The sequence below is a fragment of the Cloeon dipterum genome, chromosome 1 (assembly GCF_949628265.1).
Source record: "Cloeon dipterum chromosome 1, ieCloDipt1.1, whole genome shotgun sequence".
NCBI lineage: Eukaryota > Metazoa > Arthropoda > Insecta > Ephemeroptera > Baetidae > Cloeon > Cloeon dipterum.
In genome coordinates, this window is record NC_088786.1 from 37,273,706 (window position 1) to 37,300,794 (window position 27,089).

Genomic DNA, 27,089 nt, shown 5'->3' on the forward strand with positions numbered 1-27,089 from the left:
CCAGATGAACCATAATAAGGCTGGAACATTTGAAAATTCATAGCGATGTTTTTTAACTCTAACCTTGTGCAGTGCACCCTTACTGCACCTTTAGCCTCGCACGACAGCAGGCGAAACGAAATGTTATCTCTCCGGCTAGGATGAGATTTCTTGCGAGAATATTCAATAAGCTAATTCATATCAGACCCGCCCTACATATACGGGTGTTTTAATTACTAATACTTCTACCACGAGACTATAGATAAATAAAACGAGTTGCACTACTGACAATAAAAGACGCATTTCTGTCACGGCTCCTCTTACCAAAACCACCAACCTTCGTCGAGTCGCGCCACCTGACCTCGCGGCCATACGCGGTTCTCTCGACAATCAGTCACCCGTCGGACCGGGGAGGTCGGAGGGCGCGAGCAGCCAGGGAGCCAGGTGGGCTGTGGAGAGACCCGTCGGACGCCCGCAGGGCCAAGCGGCACTGAAGCCACTTGTCCATCAATACTAACTTGCGGTGCCGTGGGGGTGAATTTTATTCGAGACAAGACACGCCCTTTGCAGAGCAGGTGCCGGCTACCGTATTGTGATATCGGTGTATAGGCAAATGGCCCCAATTATAATTATAAAAGTGCTCCCTTGGTGTGGCTATTCTTCTTATAGGCCTAGGTTTCAATCCTCTTCCTCCCCGCTTGCTAGCGCATAGAAGGGTCGCGTTATACAGGTGATAAGAGGGGGAAAGTAGGCTCCTAAAACTTCCGCCGACAATATCTCCGGCCAATGGAAAGAAGTAAAAAAAAGTAAAAAAAAGATCCACAATCGAAGCGAAAATTATCAGGAATAATTTTAAGACAAAATGTATGATCCGATGCGAGCAAAATCCTAGTTGGAGAAATTTTTTTTAATTCCCAAATTGCTTTTTTCCGTAACGAACACAGGAAATCGAAAATTTACGACAAATTCCAAAGAGATGAAAATTTAAGATATTTAATTGATGACTCAAATGCACGCAAAAACCGCATCCGGTCTGGAAACCAATTTTCGGATTTATCGCACCCGTAGAAAAGTTTAAATTAATTTTTACGGTATTTTCACTACATGCAATGAGAGCACACAGATTTCAAGAGTGAAAATGGTTTGCTTCTATTAAAATTTGGATACTGAAAATATGGACCTGATGTAGATTTAATTTTCATAATTTCCTTCTTATTTTTGTCCATGTCAGTGTCTGTTTGAAAAAGAGAAAATGGGATCAAAAAGGTCGTCTATAAATTTTATTTCTGCCTTTCATCCCTCGTTGCCATAAGAAATTAACTGGCTCATCAATAAATTTTTATTTTACTTTTACTTTTATACGCTGCACTTCTTCATAAAACCTTTTTTCTTACAGGAACCGCGAAGCCTATTGGACAAGGCTATCAAAACCGTGTTTGATAACATTGAAAATTATGACAAGGACTTGGTCAACATCTGTATTGGTAAGCAACGCAACATCAAAAGATTAAAAAAATTACCTAAAAAAATATTGGGAAATAACGTTAGACTGATATATACTCCTAAATTATTTCAACTTAACTCAAATTATTTTAATTAAAGAACTAATGTTGGTTCGTTGGCTTGAATTTTGAAGGAAATCTCAGGAGTATCAAAGCAATCGGGTTATTTGAGCAGTTCAGGGATCTAATACTGGCTAACTATTTAATGTCAGAAATAAAAAAATGGCATATTATGGTTTGTAAAAGAGACTCGAAATGATCAAATAGCCCAAAGAGTGGGTAACTCACAACTTGTTGGTTTACGAAAATTTCCAGCGGAATTAGGGGAAATTTCTGAAGTTTAGATTAAATGACCTCAGCGCGGGGAAGCGTACATACGGCCAAAGTGGGCCTGAGCTCATTTGGAGCCACTCGGGTCCCATTTCCCATGTTATCCGCTCCGTATTCTTGGGCATTGGTGAGCTCGTATCCCACGAGAAGTGCTGAGCAGAAATGTTAAAACTGTATTTTGCAAAAGAAAAATGAGTAAAATAAAACGACAAATTAATTTCAGGACCCGTGCGGCAAAAGATGCTTTACGCAGTGGTTCAAAAGATGGAGAACCATCGCTTAGAGTGTGACGGTAAAGGAAACCACATGGACAAAATATGGGCAACTCTGCCTTTCGTGATCAACTCGAAATCCTATACAAAACTTGAAACCAGAGATCTGACGCGCAAGATGATCTGCGGATCCACTACACACTTGTCCGACTCTCGTTTTCAAGAGGTAAATTGACTTTTAAATACTTCGTTCTATAACTATAATTTACGATGACGTTTTCAGTTCATCCGGTGTTTAGGGTCGAACACTCCGAACCTGACAAAATTAGTTATCTACTATTGGCAAAATAAATCCCTTGGAGAACGCGAATTGGAATCGATTATTCAGCTCAAGAATTTGGCCTTCCTTGAGATACTTAATGTTGATGTCCTTCTATCAGGAATGTTGGACATTTCTCATCGATGCGAAAAATTAAAGATGATCAAAGCTACTGATGTCATAATTGAAGAGGAACCTCCAATCATCGCCTTCAGGGATGACTTCGTGTTCGTCAACATCGAGGCGTACAATCTTAAATCTGGAAAGATATGGATGAGAATAGACACTACGATGCCCACATGGAACCCGATATTTGCAGTTCATTCGCGATTCACCGAATTGACTCTTGAGCCAGAGGAAAATCGAGAATTTCGTTTGGCACTACGGTTCGCTAAAAATCTGAAGAAAATAAATGTAAGAATTTGATTCCTTTTTTCTTGTATTGCGAAAATTAGGTTCATTTCTTATATTAATCATCATTTTTATTTTTCAGCTTCATTTATATGGATTGAAGGATATTGAAGAAATGGTCGAGTTTCCGCACCTTCCTGAAGTAAAATACGCAACGATTTATTGCGGCGATGAATCGGCGCACGCATTGAGGTGTTTCATGAAAAGAAACGGACAGAGTCTTCAGGAGTTGACTCTATTTGATGTTGACATCAAGGAGAAGATGACCTTGAGCGAAATCTTCAGCTTATGCCCTAATCTGCACTCCTTGGAATTAAATTGCTGCATATTGGCTCAAAATGATGCGCCTGTTGATGCGATGAAACAGCTGAAACGATTTAAATGGAGGAATTATGAAGAATAGTAAGGAAATCATTTAAAAATAACACTCTTCCTCTCGAAAGACCATTTTCTCTTAACCTTGGTTGGTAATTTAAAGCTTCTGACACTCAACGACACTTGTCATTTGGCATTTATCAGCTGATTTTAATTTTGACAGTCAGTTTTTAATTTTTTTGAATCTCTGAAAAGAATTTCCGGTTGATTTTTAGTTCACTGAGTCCAAATAGGTCAAAAAAACACCACCGAGTAGATAACATGGAACCTGCGAGTGGCCCGATTGGCCGCAAAGGAGCTTGGGCCCAATGTGGCCATCTTTTCTTATCCCCGCCCCGAGGCTTTTAATTGAAACGCGCCAGGCATTTTTCCTTAAAGCTGCTGGAAAGGTGCGCAAACCAGCAAGTGGTGGGTTCTCCCAGCTATTCAAGCATTTCGAGTCACTAAACAAACAACTTTTTGCCATCTCTGACATTGGGTAGTCAGCATTAGATCCCCGAACTGCTCAATAAACTCCCATTGCCTTAACAATGAGGCCCAACGGGTTTGTTTTTAGAAGCATTTATAATTTAAAATAATCCAGAGAAAGAGACAATATTAAAAACTCAATTATTTGACAAATTTTTCTTTTTTAGCCACGGCAAAGATTGGAATGCTGAGGTTGCTTTTTCGAACATTTTGTCAGCGCCGCTGCTGGAATACCTCTACATCGACCTTCCCAAAATTGACTTCAGCGACAACGCCACCATCATTGCTCGGATTAACAGACGCGATATTTTGCAAAATCTCCAGACATTTGGCATGTATGAGAGCACGAGGATCATTTCCGAGGATGACCTTCTTGAAAACTCTTACTTTGAATGTTTCACTGAATTGAGAAATGCTATTACTTCAGCAAACTCTGGTGTACAAAATGCTGAATATAAAGAAATTGAATATTATTAAAATAAAATTGTTTACACATTGGCGAGAATATTAATGAAATTTCCATTTGATTTAATTTTGAATAGTATTGTAGGTATTACTAAAGAAATTTGTGAAATATTTACTAGAATCAGCGGGGACCAGATTCGTGCGACGCGCAGATATGGCGTCTGGGTGGAGTATGGCATGAAAAAACGAACGGCAATCCAAAGAGATCTTTGCTTCCCACATCCAGACGCCATCTTGGATCTGCGCAGTGCGAACCTATCTTATCGCACAGCTGGCCCCGGCTGCTGATTTCTAACAAATATCTGTCCCATAATTTGCTAGCCTAACTGATTTGGTTGTCAGAACGTTGCATCAAAAAATAATATTAAATAAGAAAAAGTCAAAATACGTTTCTTCCCTCTTACAAAATAATAATAAATTAAAATTAAATGACTTCATACAAATAAAATGGTGTTAACACAGGCTAGGCTGTTCTTGACTTGGAACGCCACTTTCAGTCTTAAAATCATTATTTCACCTCGTCTGCGCCGCCAAATACTTGAAAATTATGATACAACACTTTCAAACAATATCATTCGGCCCTGCAATCGTTTAAATCCCCTCAAATCTTGCCTGCCTTTTATTTAAAACCATAGCTTGCTTAACGAATGAATGAACTCATCCAAGGCAAGGCCAGCAGAGCTGATTGTCTAAACAAGTAGTCACGTAATTGGTCGGAGATTTTAACTCCTCAACCAATCGCGTGTACTCTTCCATTCGCATATACATTTGTCAGACACACGCGAAAATGAAACGAATGTAGCGTAAAAAGTGTTGGGTCTTTAGTTGTTGCTCCGAAATATAATTTTACCTTTAAAATATTTTATTATTTAAAATACACTCTTCAGAAAAAGTATTTTTTAGCTTTTTACAAAAAGATTTTACTACTAAAACTTTATTGTTGATATGAGAAATGGATATATCCAATGGGAGTTATAGTTTTAGCTTAAAAAAAAGATTTTAATCGAAATAGTAGAGCATTTAAATGATTTAATTATTATTTAATCAGCATCATGACTTAAATCTTATTATTTTATTTAAAACATACCAAATGCGTGTTTTCATTTTGAACTGCTAAAATCATTCATATTATTTTACTAAACCCGCACGCGCTATAATCCTCTTACCCGATTTCTGATTCGCTCCGCATTCACCAGCATCTCTTCCTTCTTCTGAACTCTATTCTCGCCCTCGCCGTTCTTTCCACGGACCTTTTATTTCCCTCGAAACCGACCTCGCACCCTCCAGGCCAGCAGATGGAAATAGCGTATTTGATGCTCAGCTCGTCTCGAAAATCTTTCTCTCTCTCTGAACTGCGTCGACCACCCAGTTTGGCAGATTGACAAATTGATAAAATTGACTTGAGTGACATTCTAATGATTAAATCCTGTCATTAATTCGGGGTAATTTAATCAGTGCCATGAAATATCTTCTTTCCTGATGTGACAAAAATTAATATAAATAAATATAGACACCTGAGATTATTTTACGCCTCAATTATTTAATGACGGAAACTTCGTGCCTCAAATCATTTTAAATTATTTTATTTAGGAAACTCAATTTACTCCTGCAAGAAAAAGATGAAATATTGGAGCAGGTAGTTAAAAAATTGATCGCGCTTATCCGCATGCATCGCGCGGTCCGTATTTCTATTCTCCTTGCCGCTGATTTTCTTCATCCCTGCGCCGCTGTACCAACCATATTTTGTGATTGATGCGTTTGCTCGCGACCCGAGCAAGGAAAACAGAACAAAGATGCCACTGGCCTTTATTGAAGCAGCGAGATGCGGCAGGAAAAACCCAAATATGGAAAACGGGCTTGCTCAACTGAAAAGAATTATTTTTAACAAAGAACCATCTGGCATTGCCTTAAATTTAAAATACTTTTGAATTATATGCACAGTTCGTTTAGCTTGATGCTCCCCGTGACACTTAACTCGCATATTTGGCGCCTGCTTTTAAAGAGCTCGAAACATAATTATGTTCGATGTAAAAATATTTTATTGTTTGAGCTTTGATTAAAATATGTTGTTGAAATTACGTAAAAGGTAATTTAATGGTCGAGCGTCGCAGAGAAAAAGAACCATTCGCTGCGAGGGCGGTTGAGGCCGCCGCCGAATTTACTACCTGCGGCAACAAAAATACTCGCACTCGCCATGCGCGCACGGAAAAGAGGTGCCTGGATTCTTCCCTAAAAAAAGGAGACTCGCAGTCGAGTGTTCGCTCTCACCCGGTCACTGTGTGTTTCTCCCGCTGCCGCTGCACAAGGAACAAAAATGGTGAGAAGAGTTTTTTAAACTCGCATTCGAGTTCCTATTTTCCTAATTGATACAAGATAAAAATACAAAAACCTTGCCAGCTAATAATTTTTAGGTATGTGTTTAGTACAATTAAGCAGCAGAGCTTGCATTTTCACATGGTTCGCGTGAAATTAATTGTTTTATTCGAGATGATTGTGCATGATTGGGGTGGCGGGGGTGGAAAAGGGTAGCGATGGTGCCCCTCATACGCAGCGTGTTACGGCAAGAACAGCCAACATTGTTTTAACACCGTATGACCCAAAGGAGTCGAGCTATGAATTTTTTAAGCTAAAAAAAGTGGTTCTCGGGGCTTGGGCGGGGCCCCGAGGGCCGGCGGGTGGTGATTGGTGCGCCTCGTGTGTGGTTTTGCAAAATCTAACAGTTTTTTGAAACACAGTGACTTTTTTTGGGATATTTTCAACAAATAAAACTTTGCATTTTTCACGTTTTTCCAGATTTTAATTGAATGTGCCACCTAAATTTATAAACTGTTGAATGGAGATAATTTTATGAAAGTTTCGTCAACCCAATTTAATTTTTGAAAAAGAGGAAAATTCGTGTTTTTGCGAAAACTTGCAAATTTCGGTCGCTCTAACTCGCAATTGGGAAACAAAATTGTCAGGGTTTAACCTGACGAGATTACGATCGCATTATAATTGTTCTGTACCGATGTGTAACGACGTAAATTTTCGGGCGCCCACAGGAGAGGCAGAGAAAGAGCCAAGAGCCTCTCTCGCGAGCGTGCACCTGCTCTCTCACTCACACACATTCGCTCTCCTGACGACACGCGAGCCAAGAGATTAATTCTCTCGCTCCCCCGCCTGTCCTTTATTTGGGTAGCCAAGCTGCACGCTGGCCGCTATCACAAATAAATTGGTGTGATAAACAGGTCGTCTTCCTTCCCAGCCGCTTTAGCCCACCCTGCCACTGTAACCTTTAACATTAATTTTGGCGGGAGGAAAAGGCTTTTCGACCTCTTGAGAGAGGCAAGGCGCGCCGGCAGGGTTTATTGCACAATTTTGGCTACCCCTGCGCCGCGTTGCTGACAAAAATGGAGCAAAACTCGTACAGAATTGACGTGAAATTTTTCTGGCAATCTTTTGAGACAAATTACGACCCGATCCAGTTTGCATATTTTTACAAGTTCGATAATTAACATAAAAAAACGTGAATTTTGAAATTTTCTATTTAGAATAACACGGGATAAAATTGAAATTTAACGATTTTTTCGTAGCGCAGATCCATTAATGTTTCGCCACCTATTTCACCAAACGAGGAATAATACCGCGCCTCTGTCTACCCTTTTGAGATTATTTGAGCCAATAGAAAAATTTTATTTATTTCTCGTTTTTTCAAATTTAATTAACCCCTCATCGAATAGGAATTTGAGTCTGCTTTCATGGGCGACATTTTTCAGGGTACCTTGACCTGATAACGAGATCCTTTCCACGACACGTTTTCTATTCTTGTTTCGAAGTTTCTGGCACTTTTGACAATATTTAGCGCGATGATTTTCAACTCTTATGTTACGCGGGATGTGGCGTGCGGTGCAGTGGCGTGCAGGGGGAGGGGAGGGGGTGGCCCGTGGCTGTGGCGCACGTTTTTGCAGAGCGTCATGCAACGGAGCCAACCTTTTTTGCACCCAATAGAAAAATTAAATATTAAATTTAAATTTTACGTTTCTTTCGCCTTTTCGATACGAAAATGCTTTTATTTTTGTTAAAATTCAACCGCTTTTCCGATCATCGACCGCGAACCCTTGTTGGATACGTATTTTGGTGTTGGCGTCAATCTGCAGTACCCTGAACACCTTTTTCAATGTAATTTCACCTAAAATTTGTGCATCTCGGAATATTACCAACCTTCGCCAAGTCGCGCCAACTGACCCAGGCCCGACGCGAGTGGCGTGATTCCCTCGATGGTCGGAGGTCCGAGAATGCGAGCAGGGCAAGGCCGTGCAAGTCACTTTTCCATCAATTACTAACTTGCGGTGCCATGGGGGTGAATTTTATTCGAGACAATCGAGACAAGGCACGCCCTTTTAAGAGCAGGTGCTGATTACCATTCGGTGATGGCGGTCTGTAGGAAGGATGGCACCAATTTTTGTTCTATAATAGTGCACCTTTGGTGTGGCCATTCTTCTTATTTTCAAGAATTTGTTCTGCCGAATTTTCGAAAAATTCGAAATTTTCCTCAAATGCACGCAAACGACCGCATCAGGTCTGGAAAACAATTTCTTATAATTTGGCAACTGAAATATATAACGGATATAGATTGCATTCTTATCATTTCCTTCTTATTTTTTGTCCACGTCACTTTCTAATTAAAAGAGCAGGGAAAATTGGATCAAACGCCGACTAACAATTCTATTTCTGCCTACTCTCATTCCTCGGTGCCACAAAAGATTAACTGACTCATCAATAAAATGTTATTTTACTCTTATTCACTGCAATTTGTACTAAAATCTTTTTTTCTTACAGATGCCGCAAAGCCTATTGGACCTGACTATCAAAACCGTGTGTGACAACATCGATAATTATGACAAGGACTTAGTCAACACCTGTATTGGTAAGCAAAGCAATATCAAAAGATTAAAAAATTACCTTAAAAAATATTGGGAAATAACGTGAGACTGATATATACTCCTTAATTATTTCAACTTAACTTAAATTATTTTAATTAAAGAAATAATATCGGTTCGTTGGCTTGAATTTGGAAGGAAATCTAACGAGTATCAAAGCAATTCAATATCAAAGCAGTTTGGGATCCAATACTGGCTAACTATAAAATGTCAGAAATGGCAAATGGCATATTATTGTTTGTAAAAGAGACTCGAAATGCTCAAATAGCCCAACGGACTGAGGACTCGCAACTTGTTATTTTACGAAAATGTCCAGCGGATTTAGGGGAACTGTCCGGCGTTTCAATTAAATGACCTCATTGCGGGGAAGCGTAAATACGGCCAAATTGGGCCTGGGCTCATTTGGAGCCATTTGGATCCCACGTTATTGGGCATCAGTGAGCTCATATCCCACGAGAAGTGCTTAGCAGAAATGTTAAAACTGTATTGCAAAAGTAAAATGAGTAAAATAAAATGACGAATTAATTTCAGGACCCGTCCGGCAGAAGATGCTTGAGACAGTGATTCAAATGATGGAGAACCATCACTTAGAGTGTGACGGTCAAGGAAACCACATGGACAAACTATGGGCAATTCTGCCTTTCGTGATCAACTCGAAATCCTATACAAAACTATACACCGAAGATCTGAGGCCAATGGACTGCAGATCCCGTACATGGCCGTTGTCCAACTCTCGTTTTCAAGAGGTAAAAGCATTTTAAAAACTTCATTCCATAACTTTAATTTACGATGACGTTTTCAGTTCATCCGGTGTTTAGGGTCGAACACTCCAAACCTGAAGGAATTATTAATCTCCAATTGGAATAACTACCTTGGAATACGCGAATTGGAATCGATTATTCAGCTCAAGAATTTGACCATCCTTGAGATCATTGGAGTTGATGTCCCTCTATCAGGAATTTTGGACATTTCTCGTCGATGCGAAAAATTAAAGATGATCGAAGCTTCTGATGTCATAATTGAAGAGGAACCTTCAATCATCGCCTTCAGAGATGACTTCGTGTTCGTCAACATCGAGGCGTTCATTGTTAACTCTGAAAATATATGGATGAAGATAGACACTACGATGGACACATGGAACCCGATATATGCGGCTCATACGCGATTCACCGAACTGTATCTTCACCCAAAGGAAAATCGAGATTGTCTTTTGGCACTACGGTTCGCTAAAAACCTGAAGAAAATAATTGTAAGAATTTGATTCCTTTTTTCCAATATTGCGAAAATTGGGTTAATTTTTTAAATTAATCATCATTTTTATTTTTCAGCTTGATTTAAATAGATTGAAGGATATTGAAGAAATGGTAGAGTTTCCACACCTTCCGGAAATAAAATACGCAACGATTTATTGCGGCGGTGAATCGGCGCACGCATTGAGGTGTTTCATGAAAAGAAACGGACAGAGTCTGCAGGAGTTGACTCTAGAGGGGGTTGAAAGCAAGAAGAACATGACCTTGAGCGAAATCTTCAGCTTATGCCCCAATCTGCACTCCTTGGAACTACATTATTGCGTATTATCTGGAAATGATGCACAGGTTGATGCGATGCAACAACTGAAACGATTTAAATGGAGGAATTATGGAGAATAGTAAGGAAATCATTTAAAAATAACACTCTTCCGTTCGAAAGACCATTTTCTCTTAACCTGGTTGGTAATTTAAAGCTTCTGACACTCAACGACACTTGTCATTTTGCATTTATCAGCTAATTTAAATTTTTACAGTAAGTTTTTAATTATTTTTAAACCTCGGCACAGAATTTCCGGTGGGTTATTAGTTCACTGGGTCCCGCATAGGTCCAAATAACACCGCCGAGTGGATAACATGGCGCCTGAGTGGCCCGAGCGGCTGCAAAGGAGCTTACTGGGCCCAATGTGGCCATCTTTTCGCCTCTCCGCGTCTCCGCACCGAGGTCTATTATTGAAACGCTAGCAATTTGTCCAAAAAGCCGCTGGAAAGGTGTGAAACCTAGAAAGTGGCTAGTCTTCCTTGCTCGTTGAGCTATTGGAGAGTTTCAAATCATTAAACTAACCACCTTTTGCCATCTCTGACATTGGGTAGTCAGCATTAGATCCTTGAACTGATCATTTAACTCCCATTGCTTATGACACTCCTGAGAAGGCATTAACAATGCGGGCCAACGGGATGATTTTAGAAGCTTATATAATTTGAAAAGATGAAGAGAAAGAGATCATATTAAAAATTAAATGATATGACATGATTTTTTTCTTGTTTAAGCAGTGGCACAGATTGGAATGCTGAAGTTGCTTTTTCGAGCATTTTGTCGGCGCCGCTGCTAGAAGAACTCTACATCGACCTTCCCAAAATTGACTTCAGCGACAACGCCATTGTCATTGCTCGGATTGCGCGACGCGATATTTTGCAAAATCTCAAGACATTTGGCATGTATCGAACCACGCTAAGGATCGATTCCGAAGATGACCTTGAAAACTCCTCTCACTTAGAAAGTTTCACTGAATTGAGAAACGCTATTACTTCAGCAAACTCTGGTGTACAAAATGCTGAATATAAAGATATTAATGAATATTAAAAAAAAATTGTTTGCACATTGGCGAGTGTATTTATGAAATTTCCGTTTGATTTTATTTTTATAGAAAAATGATAATTACGTTAGTTTCGACTAAAGAATTTTGTCAAATATTTACTTGAACCAGCGGGGACCAGATTCATGCGACGCGCAGATATGGCATCCAGTGGAGTATGGCGTGAAAAACGGTCACGTGAGAATGCGCGAAAAGAACCAAGTTTTGGTCAATATTATGACGCATAATTTGCATTACTCTCTTAACTAATTAAGTCTTTTGCATCGTAAAAACAAACTCCTCTGACTTTACTACTAAAACTTATTGCTGATATGAGAAATGGATTTTGCCGAGGTTGTCACGAACGTTGTTGCGGCGTTCTTTAACTCGAGAAGTAAATCACACTGACGCTTCAGTGTATTGGATTCTGGGTTTTCCTTGGCCTTCTTCAAGGTCAGGTCATTTTGGTTGAAAAAAGTGGTGTCAAGTTTAGTGTATTTCGGCGAGAAAATTAGGAACGGCAAAGCTGCCCATGCTTTAAGTCAACGTGGTTTTCTAAAATAACATTTTCTTAGTGAACTAATAACAAGAGAGGAAACATACTTCGCCTTTCATTTCAGCTTTAATACAACAATTTATTTTTTTAAATAAATTTAGAAAATAATGACTGTCTTAACGCAAAGCAATGTCTAGTTGGCTGTTTAATTTTATAATTTTAAACGTAATGAAAGCATGAAATTATATTAATACACAAAGGGTGTCAAAATTATCGCTTTTTTATGCCAATTTTATTTTTTACTTTTTAAAGCATGGCAGAACGCTGGAAAAACTCTTGTAAGCTTTTATTAGAAAATAATTTTATGAAAAGGATTCTTTATTATGACCAAAATCTCTATATAGATTTAAAAATTGATTAGATAAGAAAAACCAACAGTACTTTTAGGGAATATAATGCGATACACATATTTAACTCGAAAAGTTCCTACAAATAATGAAAATTTATTCTGTTAAACAAGACGACAAACAATATAGAGTTATGATCATCTCTCTAGGTTCTTTTTAAACTAACTATTCATAGAAATGCAACCCACTTTATTTTATATCAGAAAACTGTATGCTGTCCTGGAAAATGGACGTTCTTCCCATTTTCAGGGTCAGCCACGCAATGACAAGTCTGCAAAAGGATCAGGAACGGCAGAGAGATCAGACTTTGTGAGCGCTGTTGGGTCTGCCCAATAAATTGACTCCGTGGACTCGGATTGATAAAGAAGACTCCGAGTAGACTCTGCGTTTCAATTGTTTTTAAAGAGGGAGGAGGGGTAGATTTATAACGAAGGGATGATTCTGTGATTTCCTGCTGTTCCGAGGTCTCATCAACGTCCGTTGAAACTGAAATCGCATCAATTGGACATATTATAAGAACTAAAATCGTTCAGTTAAGCAAATGAATATAAAATAAAACTGAAATCATTTTAGCCAATTCACCAGTTGCATAAACTCTACGTGTTCGAAGCCGTCAACAGATGGCGCCACCGTAGACTTTCGATTTTAAGGCACTTCCGCTGCGATTTCAGACTCAATCTAGCTACCGTGCATTCTTCAATTAATTTGCTAATTTTTGACGTGCTGAAAACCAAAATCGGTTCAGCCAATCACCGTGGAATCGTGAAAAACTATTTTTTGAAATGAAACAATCTTTTTCAACGTTTCTACGGCGAATGGCTGAACTGATTTTGGTTTTCAGCACGTAAAAAAAAAGCAAATTAATTAAAAAAAGCAAAATAGCTGGATTGAGTCTGAAATCGCAGCAAAAATGCCTTAAAACCGCTTAAAACAAAATTTTTAAGAAAGTCTGTGGTTGCGCCATCTGTTGGTGTCTTCAATAGAGCGTAATCCAAGACAGGAAATTGAAACAGGAAACAAGAATTCCTGCTTTTTCCTGGAATTCCGGAAGGACAGGAAAATATTTTTCAGGAACAGGACAAGACAAGAATTTTGTTTCAAAACAATTCCATTCTTGGTCTATTTTGTATCAAATATACCTCATTTATAGACAGCGCATTACTTTACATTTTGATACTGCCTTACAATGTTTACTTTCTTTCATGTAACTATAAATATTTTTCCAAAAAAGCCTAAAAATTATCCACGACGTTTACAATTTTGCTCTAAAGCTTTAATTAAAATGCACAACTCTTTAATTATAGTCAGTGGTGTTCGAAAAAACAAGCGTTTTACGGAAACAATCACCTGTATCAAAAAATAACATTTTTTAGGTTTTTCTGCAATTCTTTTTCATTTTAAGCACTTTTTGAATACTAAATTCTGTGCGGGGTGCATATCATTTTTTCCGTTTTGTTCATAAAGGGGAATTAGATGAATTAGAAATTATATACTCTATCAAAATTTAAACACTTAGAAAATCTGTCAAATGGAAGTTTCAAATAATTAAAAACAAACAAAAAACAGGTATAAATATTAATATGGAAGAATTAGAAGACCATTTTGTAAATTTGAATTAAATTTAAGAAAAAAAACAGGAAAAAACAGGAACAGGACAGGACCGGAAATCCAATTTTGGAACAGGAACAGGACAGGACAGGAAATTTTTTCCCGGAACAGGTCAGGACAGGAACAGAAAAACCTTTCTTGAATACGCTCTAGTCTTCAATAACTAAGGGTTTATGCAACTGGTCAATTTAGATGGAATAACTGATTTAAAAATCTTAGATTTTGTATCAGAAATCCATTTTTCGATCGTCTTCAGAGAGAAAAAACTGATCAAAATTTCTTAAGAGAATAGACAAACTGATTCATTTAAAAAATTCATTGCTGACTAAAATTATACGGCTTTTGATATCGACCCAAGCAACCACTGGCATGGTGAACCAAAAGTGACCTTTCACTCCTGCCTGAGTTAGGACTATGTGAGTGCAAATTGTGTGATAAATCAATGAATTCGTTGGATGTCATAATAACAATTTGATGCTGTGTCAAGCCGCCAAAGCAAAAACAGACAGTGTGAGATTTTTTGTCCGCGTCTCTTAGAGGGAAAATGAAATTAATAATATATTTATAAAAGTTTAAGTTAGTGTTATATATGTTACTTTCAAGTTTTTAGACCCATTTTAATGAATTATATGTTGTTTAAAAACAAGTAAAAATTTATATCGCATTGTATTTTATTTACCTGTGGATGTGCTGAATAGATATGATTTTGCGCCGACTGCAGCCTCGAGTAGTTTAAAACTACTGCTCCCACTCTCAGATTTGTTTCTCTCCGTCATCCATAAAGTGTTGGTCGTGTCCAAAGCTAAAGTAAATGGCCTTCCAGAATCCAAAATTCCAACCTAAAAGAGTGCGCAGTGATTTAATATATAATATTAGCCTCACAAAGTATATAAAGATAGTCGAAATTATAAATGGAGAGTTAAATAAATTATTTTAGACTTATCCTCGTCGAGAAAATCTGTGAATTTTAATTTTAATCGCGACCAAGAGGATTATCACTCTAGTTTGGCAGTTTATTTTGTAGAAAATTAAAGACAGTGTTAACTTCTACTTTTTAAATTTGACGAAAACTTACGCTTTTTTTGGGTTGAAACAATTGTAAAAATAAGCGTTTAAATTTAATCATGTTAATATCCTGTTTGAAGCTAAACTCAGCCCACATAAAACATTTAAACTTTGCAGATTTAAAAAAAAAATTACATGAAAGGAATTTTTACCTCATGAAATCGCTGCTCACGAAAGGGCTCCGAAATATTCCATTTTGAGAGGTAATTCTGGCGGTAAAAGGCAGCATACAAGACATTGGCATTGTCGATTACCATTCTGTAAAGGTTAAATTTGGTCCATTCACCGATTAGTTTTACAGCAGCGCTTCCGCCTTCATTCTTCAGCTCAGACACAGAAATTGAATAGAGTTCATTAGAACCATATCTTCCAAGGTACAAACGCCTCGCTTCCCTGTTAGCAGAGAGGGCCAACGAATACCATTTTCTCCCTGGTGTTTTAACTGACCAGGATTTGTCCCTTTTTCGGCTGTAAACGATGATGTGCGCAGAATCAGAGTCCGTGATGTACGCTAGATTATCGTCTGGCGAATTGTCCAGCACTATGTCAAGAAGTAATCTTTCATTAAATGAAGGAGAGATGACTCTAGCCGGGAACTGGTGAACGCGCTCGATTGTGTCGTTGTAGAGCAGGTCGAATAGCCAAAGTTTTCCTGGACATTTCTTGCTGCCTTGATCAAGCACCCATAACCGACCATCAGTGTCCGTTTCCATACCTTTGGCTGACTGAATAGAATCACAGTTGTCATTTTTCTGGCAAAAGGGAAATAAAAACAGTTAACTATCATAGATTCAAAGCAGTTAATTTAAAAATCAATTCAATAGCAGCTATGTACGTTTGATAATTTTAAAAGAAAAGCAATTGTATGTGCTGAATTATCCTTAGAAATTGGCCCGAAAGTTTATTCCTTTAGAAGTCCAAAACAGTGTTTTACTCAGAGACTTACATGTAATTCCCAGGAGGGGAAAGGAGCAAGCGTTGGAGGTGCAGTTGACGTGCCGCTGGTTGGCAGCCACACCAAAGTGGCGGGAATTCCGGAATCCTTGTAAAAGCTTAGGAACAGTCTTTCTCCAAAAACAGCCATATAATGTAGCTCAACATCCTTTGGTTTAAAGTTTTGTTTAATCTGTTCAATTGAACAGTCCGCTCCTGATGGCCAGATGAAATCGAAGTGATTCCACTCGTAGACCGTAGTGAAGTTGACGCTTGGTGTTTCTAAGCATATGAAATGCGAAAAAATATACTTTACGAACGAGAGGTGAACTGCGCATGCGCGTTCGAGCCGGTTTTTAAACATCAAATTCGAACTGCAGCAAAACCATCACGATTGCGCCTTTGTAACTTTTGGTGCACTAGCAGGATTGAGTATAAATTTGCAGCGGAAGTGCCTTAAAATTAAATTTATACAAAATTATACGGAGGCGCCATCTGTTGGCAGCTTCAAACACTAAGGGCCCATACAATTTTGTCGACTCGATTGTGTTGGAGAACGAAAGCATAAAAATCCCCGCTGTGGGACGATAAGGCACTCGATCTGCGTACGTCCTGTTCATCGCTTCATCGCTTCCACAGAGTGAACTACTTGCACCCGTTTCTCGTTGTCGCTCATTCCAAAAGAATTATCTTGAATAAATAAACTGAAGTTTAACATATCCTGGCAGAAATTTTAAAACAAAAAATATAAATATATATCTCCACTCTTCTTTTAGATGTAACCAAATTTTCACGTTCAAAATTAAATCAATAAATGAATCCAGAATCCATTTCTTTTCTCTGTCAGTCCTGTCTGTCGATTTTCAGAAAATCTACATATTTAAAAAATTATTCAATGCTCAAAAATAATTTTATTTTGAAGTGAGCTGGATTTTTAATAATTATATAAGACAAATTCAAAGCAATGATGTGCTTGAGTATCAATAAAAGAGGCCTACACGAAAACGCATTTTCTTTACCTTAAATGCAGCAAAAACCGTCCCCAAGTGTCAACTATAAAAGCCGAGGCGCTGGCCTTCTCGAGGTTGAGAGAGCATCTAAAAAGCGCTTTCATTTCTGATAACTCGTTGGGTTGGAGGTCGGAAATGACGTCATTTTACGTGATAATGTTTTGAAGAAAAATTCGCAAATGAATTGGTCGCCGGACTTTATTCCTAGTAATCATCATTTCTACATAAAACACTTTAAGAAAAAGACTGTCTAGCGCACAGCAATGTCAAGTTTTAGTTGTTTAATTTTAAATGTCAAACGTAATGCAAGCATGAAATGATAATATTGAATGTAGGGGAGCAAAATTGCTGCTCTGTTTACAAAAATTTTATTTAGATAAAGCTCTATTTTTTTGAGAAAATTGCCAGCAAATTGTCAATTTTTTTAAGAATGAGTGGCAGAACGCTCGAGAAATTTTTTCTAGCTTTAATTAAAAAGTTAACTATTGAAAAGTATTTTTCAGCCATCATCTTTAGAATTAAAAACGGATTATTTTAGGAACAAAACATTTTAATTAGAAAGGGAATGATGCAATAAAATATTATTCTGTTAAAAATGACAATAAAATACATAAAGCATTCTAATAATCTGTTTTTTTTAACTAAACCACAATTAAAATCCAACACAAGTACTATGTATTTTATAACAGTATCGGTAAAAGACCGTTTGTTGTCCGGGAAAGCGAAGTAGTCCATCGAAATGTGCCTGAAAGAGGTTTGCATTCTTCTCGTCCTCAGAGCCGGCCACGCAATGACAAGTCTGCAAAAGGATCAGGAACGGGAGATATTTATTTAGACTCAGCATGGACTAGAAAAAGAGTATTTGAAATTATATTAGCTAGCCGCCGGTTTAAAAATGCTCATAAATTAAAAAAATTCTTCCGGCATTAAAAATTAATCAACTTTCGCGTTTAAAATATTGTTAGTCGTGCCAAATGGCCAGCTGCCGCCTATTTTAAATATAATATATCATTTAAACTGGTGTGAGTTTAGTTTTTTTTTATTGAAAATCTGAAATTAATTTGAGTTTTTAACAAACAAAGTCCAACAACTATTAGCAAATTTAAAGAGCTAGAGATTCCCTCCCAAAATTTTATCGTATTTCTCGCGTAGTTTGATTTTATTTACCTGCGCTGAATTATTGATATGAATTTGCGCCAACTGCAGCCTTGAGCAGTTTATGCCTAGTCTTAGCCCAACCCTCAGTTACATTTCTCTGCATCATCCATAAAACGCCGTCTGTGTCCAAGGCAAAAGTTAATGGCCGATAAGCATCCAGTCTTCCGACCTAAAAGAGTGCATTGATTATTGATTATGTTCGCCTGACAAAGCTTAATAAAAGGAGACTATAAAACATTTAAATTAAATTTCCACGAAAATTTGCATGTGTGACAGCAGATCAACAAACAGGAAACCAATTTGTTTCAATGTGTAAAAAATGGGCTAAACTAAAATTTTAATTATTAAATGGGATTATTTACCTCGTGAATACTCTGTTCACGAAAGGGCTCCGAAATATTCCATTTGGAGAAGTAATTCTTGCTCCAAAAGGCGGCATACATGACATTGGCGCTGTCGATTAAGATGGTGTAAGGATCATCAGTCCATTTGCCGATTAATTTCGCCGTAGCGCTTCCACCTTCATTCTTCAGCGCAGACACAGACATTGAGTACAGTTCGTTGGAATCAGCTCTTCTAAGGTACAACTGCCTCGCCTCCCTTTTAGGAGAGAGAGCCAAAGTAGCCCAACTTACTCCTGGTGTTTTCACTGTCCGGGATTTGTCCATTTTTCGGCTGTGAACGACGATTTGCTCAGACCGTGAGTTCGAGATGTACGCAAGGTAATCTTCTTGCGTTTTGTCCAGCGCTATATCAAGCAGCGACCTCTTATGAGATGCATGAGGCACGACCGTGTCCGGGAACTGGTGGACACGCTCGGTTGTGTCGTTGAGAAGGTTGAATACCCAAAGTTTTCCTGGACATTCGTCACTCCCATCATCGAGCACCCACAACCGACCGTCAGTGTCCGTTTCCATTCCTCTGGCCACCTGAATAGTGTCGCAGTTGTTTCTTTTCTGGAAAAGGAAATGAAAACAGTTGTTATATCGATTTTTTTTATTAATTTATCGATAAATTTTATCTAAAAATTATTAACTGCTTATAACATGTATTTTAAAATGGTTTGTTCGGACTGAATGATCTCTGCCATTTTTATGAAATAACTCAAAGGAGTTGAACGATCAAAGACTCGAGTTTTCATTAATTTGAGAATTTGTCCGACATTTTAGACGTCATGCAACTGTCAAATATTTTCTATTATAAATGCGAGTTTAATTCACGTCTAATTTTCTTCTAATATAGTAGCTTAAAACAGTATTTTCATTCAGACTCCAGTTAGACTTACGTGTAATTCCAAGGTTGGGAAAGGAGCAAGTTTCGGAGGTGCAGTCGACGTGCCGCTCGTTGGCAGCCACACCAAAGTGGCGGGAATTCCGGAATCCATTTCAAGGCCTAGAAAGAGCCTTTCTCCAAAAATAGCCATGTATCGAAAGTCAACATTCTTCGGATCAAATTTATCTTTAATCTGTCCGTTTGAAGTGTACGCTCCTGATGGCCAGATGAAATCGAATTTGTCCCACTCGTAGACGGTTGTAAAGTTGATGGCGTTGGCCACGCACAGGCCAAGCAAAAAGAAAACAGTAACGAACGAAGACATTGTGGTCGAACTGAAAGCAAAAATAATAAATCAGCTAATAAATAAAGCTCGAAATTGCTTAAAAAAGCATAAAAAACCGGCTCGGGAGTGGAGGTCAGGTCGGATACCCTGAAAGAGGTCGTCAGGGTAGGGCAGGTTGAAGCGTAGACCGAGACTTATCTGGTCTACCATCGGACCAGCGGTTGAATTTTGACAAAAATAATAAAACCTTTTCATGTAAATCAAGGCGAAAGGATCCTTCAAAAAATCCCTGTGTGGTATTTAATTTATCTATTAGGCTCCACTGGCAACACGCAGCTGCCAAACGATCTGCCCGTCGTTAAGTAAAAAACTCGAAAACCAAAATATTTCAATTTTTGTCAATAAGAGAACGAAAGCATAAAAATCCGCGCTGTTAGACGATCTGCACGTCCTGTTCGTGCGCGTTATCGCTGCCCCAGAGAACTTGGACCCGTTTCTCATGGTCGCTCGATCCAGTGAAATTATCACGAATAAATAATAAACTAAAGTAACATTTAGCCGAGCAGATTTTGTGTCCAGAAATTAAAAAAAGTCTCCACAGAATATCTCCATTTTCACGTTCAAGATTAAAGCAATAAATGAGTTTTCTATCTGTTAAATCTCTAAAAATCTTTATTTAAAAGAAAAACTATGGTGAAAATAATTTGACTTTGAACTGAGCTGAATTTTTAATTTTGGAGAAATCAAAAGCATAGACGAGTTTCAATAAAACATGCCAACAAGAATTAAACGTTTTCATTACCGTAAGCTGCAAAGATCGGCCCCCGACTTTCAGCTGGACCGAGACGCTGTCTGCCTTGTCGGCGATGAGAGAGCGTCTAAAAAGCGCTTTTACTGTTGATAACTCTCGTCGGTTCAGAGGTCGAAGATGACGTCATTTCGCGTGATAATTTTTAGTCGCAAAATTGCTCGGGCTGACTTTCTGAATAAACAACATGTTTAAATAAATATGTTAATTGCAACTGAAGTTTGTAGTCCTCAGATACAACTATTATAAATAATAAATTTTTCGGACTATTGTGGGAAATATCTTGCGAGCATCTCAGGGCTCAATTTATAATAATTAAAAATGATGAGATATTCTCGAAAATCCTAATTCCAGACTCCAACTTGTCCCGTGATTTTCACTGCTTTCGTGAAATCTTCACAGCAAAAATTCTGTCTCGCGGATAATGTCAGTATATTTGTTGAAAATTTATGCAACCGGCTCGACAAAAGCGCAGAGCGAATTGCGTAGCAAGAGTAAATATATTACGCCTTTCATTTCAGCTTGACTATCGATATAAAAATTAATTTTTGAACAAATTGAAACGTACAATTAAGAAAATGACTATCTAGCGCACAGCAATGTCAATTTAGTTGTTTAATTTTAAATTGCAAACGTAATGCAAGCATTAAATTAATATATTTAATAAAGGGAAACAAAATTGCCACTCTGTTAAAAAATATTTATCTTTATAATTGCCAGCAAATTGTCATTTTTTTAAGGGATGTGCATCAGAACGTTTGAGAAATTCTTGCAAGATAATTAACAAATGAAAAGGATTTTTTAACATGACACCATCATCTCTAGATTTAAAAAAGGATAAGATAAGAAAAACGAACAGTTTATTTTGGGAATGTAATGCAATATACATTTTAATTAACTCAAAAATTCCTACAAACGAAAGATTATTATGTTGAAAAATGCGATAGACCTTAAAAGCGCTTTTTTCATCTATCTATGTTTATTTTAAATTAAATTGCAACACACTCTATTTTATTAAAGTCTCAGTAGCCTGTTTGCTGTCCGGGAAAGTTGTCCATCGACGTGTGCCTGAAAGAGGTTTGCATTCTTTTCATCCTCAGGGTCAGCCACGAACTGAAAAGTCTGCAAAAGGATCAGGAACGTGAGAGAGATTAGACTTTGTTGGCGGTGTTGGGTCTTCCCTAGAAACTGACTCTGGGGACTCAGATTGATAAGTTTATTTAGATAAATATATAAATAAATAAGCGTTTTATCCTCGCAATGGAAAGTGCTTTAGGGTTTTATTCACCTGTGGATGTGCTGAATAAATACGATCTTGCGCCGACTCCACCCTTGAGTAGTTTATATTTATTCCCACTCCCAGTTCCATTTCTCTCCGTCATCCATAATGTTCCGTTCGTGTCCAAAGCAAACGTAAAAGGCCACGCAGCCTGCAGACTTCCGACCTAAAAGAGTAGTGCAGTGATTTGATATTGTTAGCCTAACAAAGCATAAATTGTAGACTTAAAATATTTAAAATTTATATTTTCAAATATCCACGAAATTTTGCCTATGATACAAGCTATAAAAAACATTTTTCTTTATATCAGATTTTATTGGGCAGAACCAAAATTTCAATTTTTTTACCTCATAAATACGCTGTTCGCCAAAGGGCTCCGAGATATTCCATTTGGAGGTGTAACTCTGGTTGAAAAAGGCGGCATACAAGACATTGGAGCTGTCGATTAACATTCTGTAGGGTCTTGCAGTCCATTCGCCGATGAATTTTGCAGTTGCGTTTCCGCCTTCGTTCTTCAGCTCAGACACCGACACCGAGTACAGTTCGTTGGATTGATATTTTCCAAGGTACAACTGTCTCGCTTCCCTGTTAGCAGAGAGGGCCGACGGTTCCCATTTTCTCCCTGGTGTCTTAACTGTCCAGGATTTGTCCATTTTTCGGCTGTAAACGATGAGGCGCTCAAAGGTAATTTCCGTGATGTACGCAAGGTGATCGTCTGTTGTTATGTCCAGCACAATATCATGCAGCCACCGCTGATTATATGAATTAGAGACGACTGTCTCCGGGAACTGGTGAACGCGCTCGATGGAGTCGTGGTTCACCAGGTTGAATATCCAAAGTTTGCCCGGACATTTCTGGTTACCGTCATCAAGCACCCACAACCGTCCATCAGGGTCCGTTTCCACACCTTTGACCGACTGAATAGAATTGCAGTTGTCTTTTTCCTGGCAGGAAAAATAAAAACATACTAGTTACTATTCGTAGGCAGACTTTTCTTATTTATTAATTAAATTTAGCAGTATGAAAAGTCATGGAAATTAATTATCTACTTTAAATCATTTTTTCTTACTTTTGTCTCGTTCAGTGTGAGACTTAAAGAATTATTAAAAGAAAAAATCATTTTCTTATTTTTCCAAAGGTAGAATTTTGCGTGGAACATCACTGAAATAAAAAAGGGAAAATTGACCAGTTGCATAAACCCTTAGTGTTTGAAGCCGCCAATAGATGGCGCAACCACAGACTTTCTTAAAAAATTTGTTTTAAGCGGTTTTAAGGCATTTCCGCTGCGATTTCAGACTCAATTTAGCTATTTTGCTTTTTTTGACGTGCTGAAAACCAAAATCGGTTCAGCCATTCGCCGTAGAAACGTTGAAAAAGATTTTTTTATTTCAAAAAATAGTTTTTCACGATTCTACGGCGATTGGCTGAACCGATTTTGGTTTTCAGCACGTCAAAAAATAGCAAATTAATTGAAGAATGCAAAGTAGCTGGATTGAGTCTGAAATCGCAGCGCAAGTGCCTTAAAATCGAAAGTCTACGGTGGCGCCATCTGTTAAAGGCTTCGAACACTTACGGTGTATGCAACTGGTGAATTGGGGAGAAAATATCAGATTTTGTTGTTATTAAGTAAATTTTATTTTTAATAAATAGCCCAAAGGAGGTAGAGTTCAAAGTCTCGAGCAGTAATTTGAGATTTTTCCCGGCATTTAAGAGATTTTCTATTAAATGCGAGTTTATTTCAAAATTTCCCATTTATTCTAATAATAGTAGAATAAATTAGTATTTTCATTCAGACTTCAGAGAGACTTACGTGTAAATTCCAGGATGGGAAAGGAGCAAGTTTCGGAGGTGCATTCGACGTGCCGCTCGTTGGCAGCCGCACCAAAGTTGCGGGAATTCCGGGTAGCGATTCAACGGTTAGAAACAGTCTTTCTCCGAAAAGAGCCATGTATTGAAGAAAAACATACTCCGGCCTGTAGTCATCTTTAATCTGTTCAATTGAACTGTCCGCTCCTGATGGCCAGATGAAATCGAGTTGATTCCACTCGTAGACGGTTTTGAAGTTGATGGCGTTGGCCACGCACAGGCCATGCAAAAAGATGGCGGCTAAGAATGGTGACATTGTGGTCGAGCTGAAAATCAAATTTAAATCCGATTTTAAAACATATAACCACTACTGCACTACTAAATTGCTCCCTAATTTGTTGTAAAAAGAGTGATGGCATTGAACATTTTGGGGAAATTTTGAGTGAACCAGTAGCTTTATATCGCGGTTATTTATTTTCTGGAAAATTCGCTAACTTTCCGTCTTATTGTGACTTGATAACAAAAAAAGATTATTGTCAAGGAGAGTGATTTATCACATTTTCTTTTTGTTATTTAACGAAATTGTTCAGCGTTTAGCTTAAAATTAAATATTTTAACGGAGTATACTGTGGCGCCATCTGTTGGCAGCTTCAAACAAAATTTTGTCGAATCGATTGTTTAAGAGAACGAAAAAGCATAAAAATCCGCACTGTGGGACGATAAGGCGCTCGATCTGTACGACCTCTTCGCGTTATCGCTCTCCACAGTGAACTTGGACCCGTTTCTCATATTATGGTCGCTCAATCCAATGAAATTTTAGCGAATAAATAAACTGAATTAACATAGCTGAGCAGATTTTGAGTCCAGAAAATTAATTTAAAAAAAACACGTAGGAAAGGCTTTGATCGTCTCCACGCCTCCTTCAGATTTAATCGAAGCAATATCTAAAATATGTATTTAAGGTCAAATTTTAATCCTTCCTAACTGATTAAACTAAGAAAATCTTTAATTAATAAGATATTGAATGGTGAAAAATAATTTCAGCGCGTGAATAATTAAAATTTTAATTTGAACAACCGCATTTAAAAAAAAGAAATCAAAAGCAAAAATTAGTAATTAAGACAGGCCTACACGAAACGTTTGCTTTACCTTAAATGCAGCAAAAATCGGCCCCAACTTTCAGCTGAGCCGAGACGCTGCCTTGTCGACGTTGAGAGAGCGTCTAAATAACGCTTTTACTTTTGATAATTCGTCGGGTCGGAGGTCGGAATTGACGTCATTTCGCGTGACAATTTTTAGTAATCGGACTGCCGTTGTAAATAAACACCATGTCTAAATAAATATGTTAATTGCGGCTGGAGGTTTTAGTCCTGAGATAAGTATATTAACCAAAAATTATTTCGGACTATTGTAAGAATTACCTTGCGAGCATCTCAGGGCTCAGAGGGAGATTTTTTTCCTTTTTGCCATTGAATCACACCCGGGGAGTTCAAAGAAACTCAAATCTCGAGTGTGGTAATTCAAAAATTTGATAATATTAATTTTTTTGCGGTTTTGCACTCGCGAATAGCTGCAATTGGTGCACACGCGGACGTTATTCTTTTAGTCCGGCTCGCGCGCACACAAATTTTGGTTTCCGCTACCGGCCTGTGAATTAAGATAAATGTTTCACAGTCATCTTTTCTGCTTTGCCACGCAAAATGCTCACTCGCGAAAACGATTTTATTTTTTTTAATTCGGCCGTTCATCCGATCCTCGACCACGAATCGTCATCTGAAAAGTGTCGGTTTGCTCTTCAACTTTGCATACCCTGACGACCTTTTCCAGGGTGCCCCGACCAAAAATCCTCTACGAAGCCGAAATGTTGATGATTTTTCAGCAATTTCAAGCGCATTTGGCACTTCCCGTGGGTTATGAGCTCGTCTGATATTGCCTTAAGTTAAATATTTTGGAATTTTACACGGGTATTCTTTTAGCCCGTTGCACCCCGCGCACCTGGCGCGCTTGTTTGCTGTTTGGCGCCTGCTGTTAGAGAGCTACAAAATTCTGTTTGGTGTAGAAATAATCATTGTCTTTTAAGCAATGATGAAATAATTGATAAAATCTAGTGTGCATTTGCCTCTTGTTTAATTTAAATGAATTTAGGAAATTTAGCCTACGTGTTTGTTTATTTTTGTTATTTTTAAAGTGGAATGATACTATGGGCAACAATTGAAAATTATTTAAATTGTTGGATGCCTTAAACAATTGACCGATTAACAATTTGTTCAGCAATTTGCAACAATAAAAAAATGACCTTCCTACAATAAAAATTCAAATTTTGCCAATTTTCTCCAAAATGTACAGTGCTTGAACATATTTTCTTGGCATATTCCGATTCCTCTCGCCGAGATCTGTCCAACGGTGTATGCCACTTAGTGGGGAAACTCTTGGTTTTGAAATTAAATCGGATTTCAAGTTAGGAGACAGCCAGCACCATTTGAAAAGCACGGTAACTTTCCAGTCGATTTTCTCAAAAAATTACAGCGCTCCTTAGGTCAATTTAGGCTTTAACTGAATCCTAAGGGATGAGTTTATGCATTGGCAACATGCATTTTCCAGGCTTTTGCAGTATCATTCCTCTTTAAAGTGGCAAAAAACCATTAATAGATAAATATTTATGAATATTGGGTAAAAAAGTGAAGCAAACAATGCGACTATTGGGACACAGAATGCTAGCAACCTTTCCGCCACACTGCTGTACAGGATTGAGAAATGGTTAGTGTTTTCCCTGAAAGAATTGTGAAATAAAAATAACACGCTGTTGTGCAAAAAGATAATTAATAGGGAAAGTAGCTACGCAGCGACAAAGAAGGGAAGATTTCGTCATTTTTTTACGAAAGCGTTTGGAGGATTTACAAACCTGGCAACAAAACTGTTCGCTATATCTCGACCAACTCGCATATCGTGTGTTTCTGTTCTCTCTGCCGCTGCACAAGCGACAAAAATGGTAAGAATATAGTTTTTATAGCCCGCATTTGATTACCTTTTCTTAGTTTAATATTGATCTAATATGAAACCGTGCCTGCTAATAGTTTTGAGGTGAGTTTTTTGTACATAATGGCAGCTGGCGCTGCAAGAAATAAATTTGTCTTTTAAAAAAAATATGTATTTTAAAATACCCAGAAAACCAATTTATTTTTTCGTTGTAATCAGTGTTGAAAGTAAAAATGTATAATACATTACTTCTGTCCACTAATTTCTAATAACTATTTTCTGTACAGGTTTTTCCGAAACTATTGGACATTGCTATCAAAACCGTGTTTAACAACATCGATAAATATGACAAGGACGTCGCTAGGACCATTATTGGTAAGCAAATCAACATTAAAAGATTAGA

At 37.9% G+C, this 27,089-nt stretch overlaps 3 protein-coding genes across 4 annotated transcripts; all 3 read right to left on the reverse strand.

Annotated features, from left to right (window-relative positions):
- Nucleotides 1–12,448: 12,448 nt before the first annotated feature.
- Nucleotides 12,449–16,320, reverse strand: LOC135948453 (protein yellow-like). Its single transcript, XM_065497747.1, has 4 exons — nt 16,105–16,320; nt 15,311–15,910; nt 14,773–14,932; nt 12,449–12,971 (listed from the first exon to the last, which is right to left on the reverse strand). Exons 1-4 carry the CDS (start codon nt 16,240–16,242, stop codon nt 12,685–12,687), a joined length of 1,185 nt encoding a protein of 394 aa, XP_065353819.1. The 5' UTR covers nt 16,243–16,320; the 3' UTR covers nt 12,449–12,684.
- Nucleotides 16,321–17,281: 961 nt separating this feature from the next.
- LOC135945125 (protein yellow-like) lies at nt 17,282–20,761 on the reverse strand. Of its 2 annotated transcripts, none has more exons than XM_065492552.1 (5): nt 20,620–20,761; nt 19,545–19,866; nt 18,622–19,215; nt 18,269–18,428; nt 17,282–17,900 (listed from the first exon to the last, which is right to left on the reverse strand). In XM_065492552.1, the coding sequence occupies exons 2-4, from the start codon at nt 19,854–19,856 to the stop codon at nt 18,279–18,281; spliced, it is 1,056 nt and encodes a 351-aa protein (XP_065348624.1). In that variant the 5' UTR covers nt 19,857–19,866; nt 20,620–20,761; the 3' UTR covers nt 17,282–17,900; nt 18,269–18,278. The 2 variants fall into 2 exon arrangements, with proteins under 2 accessions (XP_065348624.1, XP_065348634.1); XM_065492562.1 differs by having other exon boundaries at nt 17,282–17,948.
- Nucleotides 20,762–21,484: 723 nt separating this feature from the next.
- LOC135945646 (major royal jelly protein 3-like) lies at nt 21,485–24,954 on the reverse strand. The gene is made up of 5 exons (XM_065493469.1): nt 24,860–24,954; nt 23,715–24,036; nt 22,252–22,848; nt 21,914–22,070; nt 21,485–21,747 (listed from the first exon to the last, which is right to left on the reverse strand). The coding sequence occupies exons 2-5, from the start codon at nt 24,024–24,026 to the stop codon at nt 21,728–21,730; spliced, it is 1,086 nt and encodes a 361-aa protein (XP_065349541.1). The 5' UTR covers nt 24,027–24,036; nt 24,860–24,954; the 3' UTR covers nt 21,485–21,727.
- Between the last annotated feature and the right edge of the window lie 2,135 nt (nt 24,955–27,089).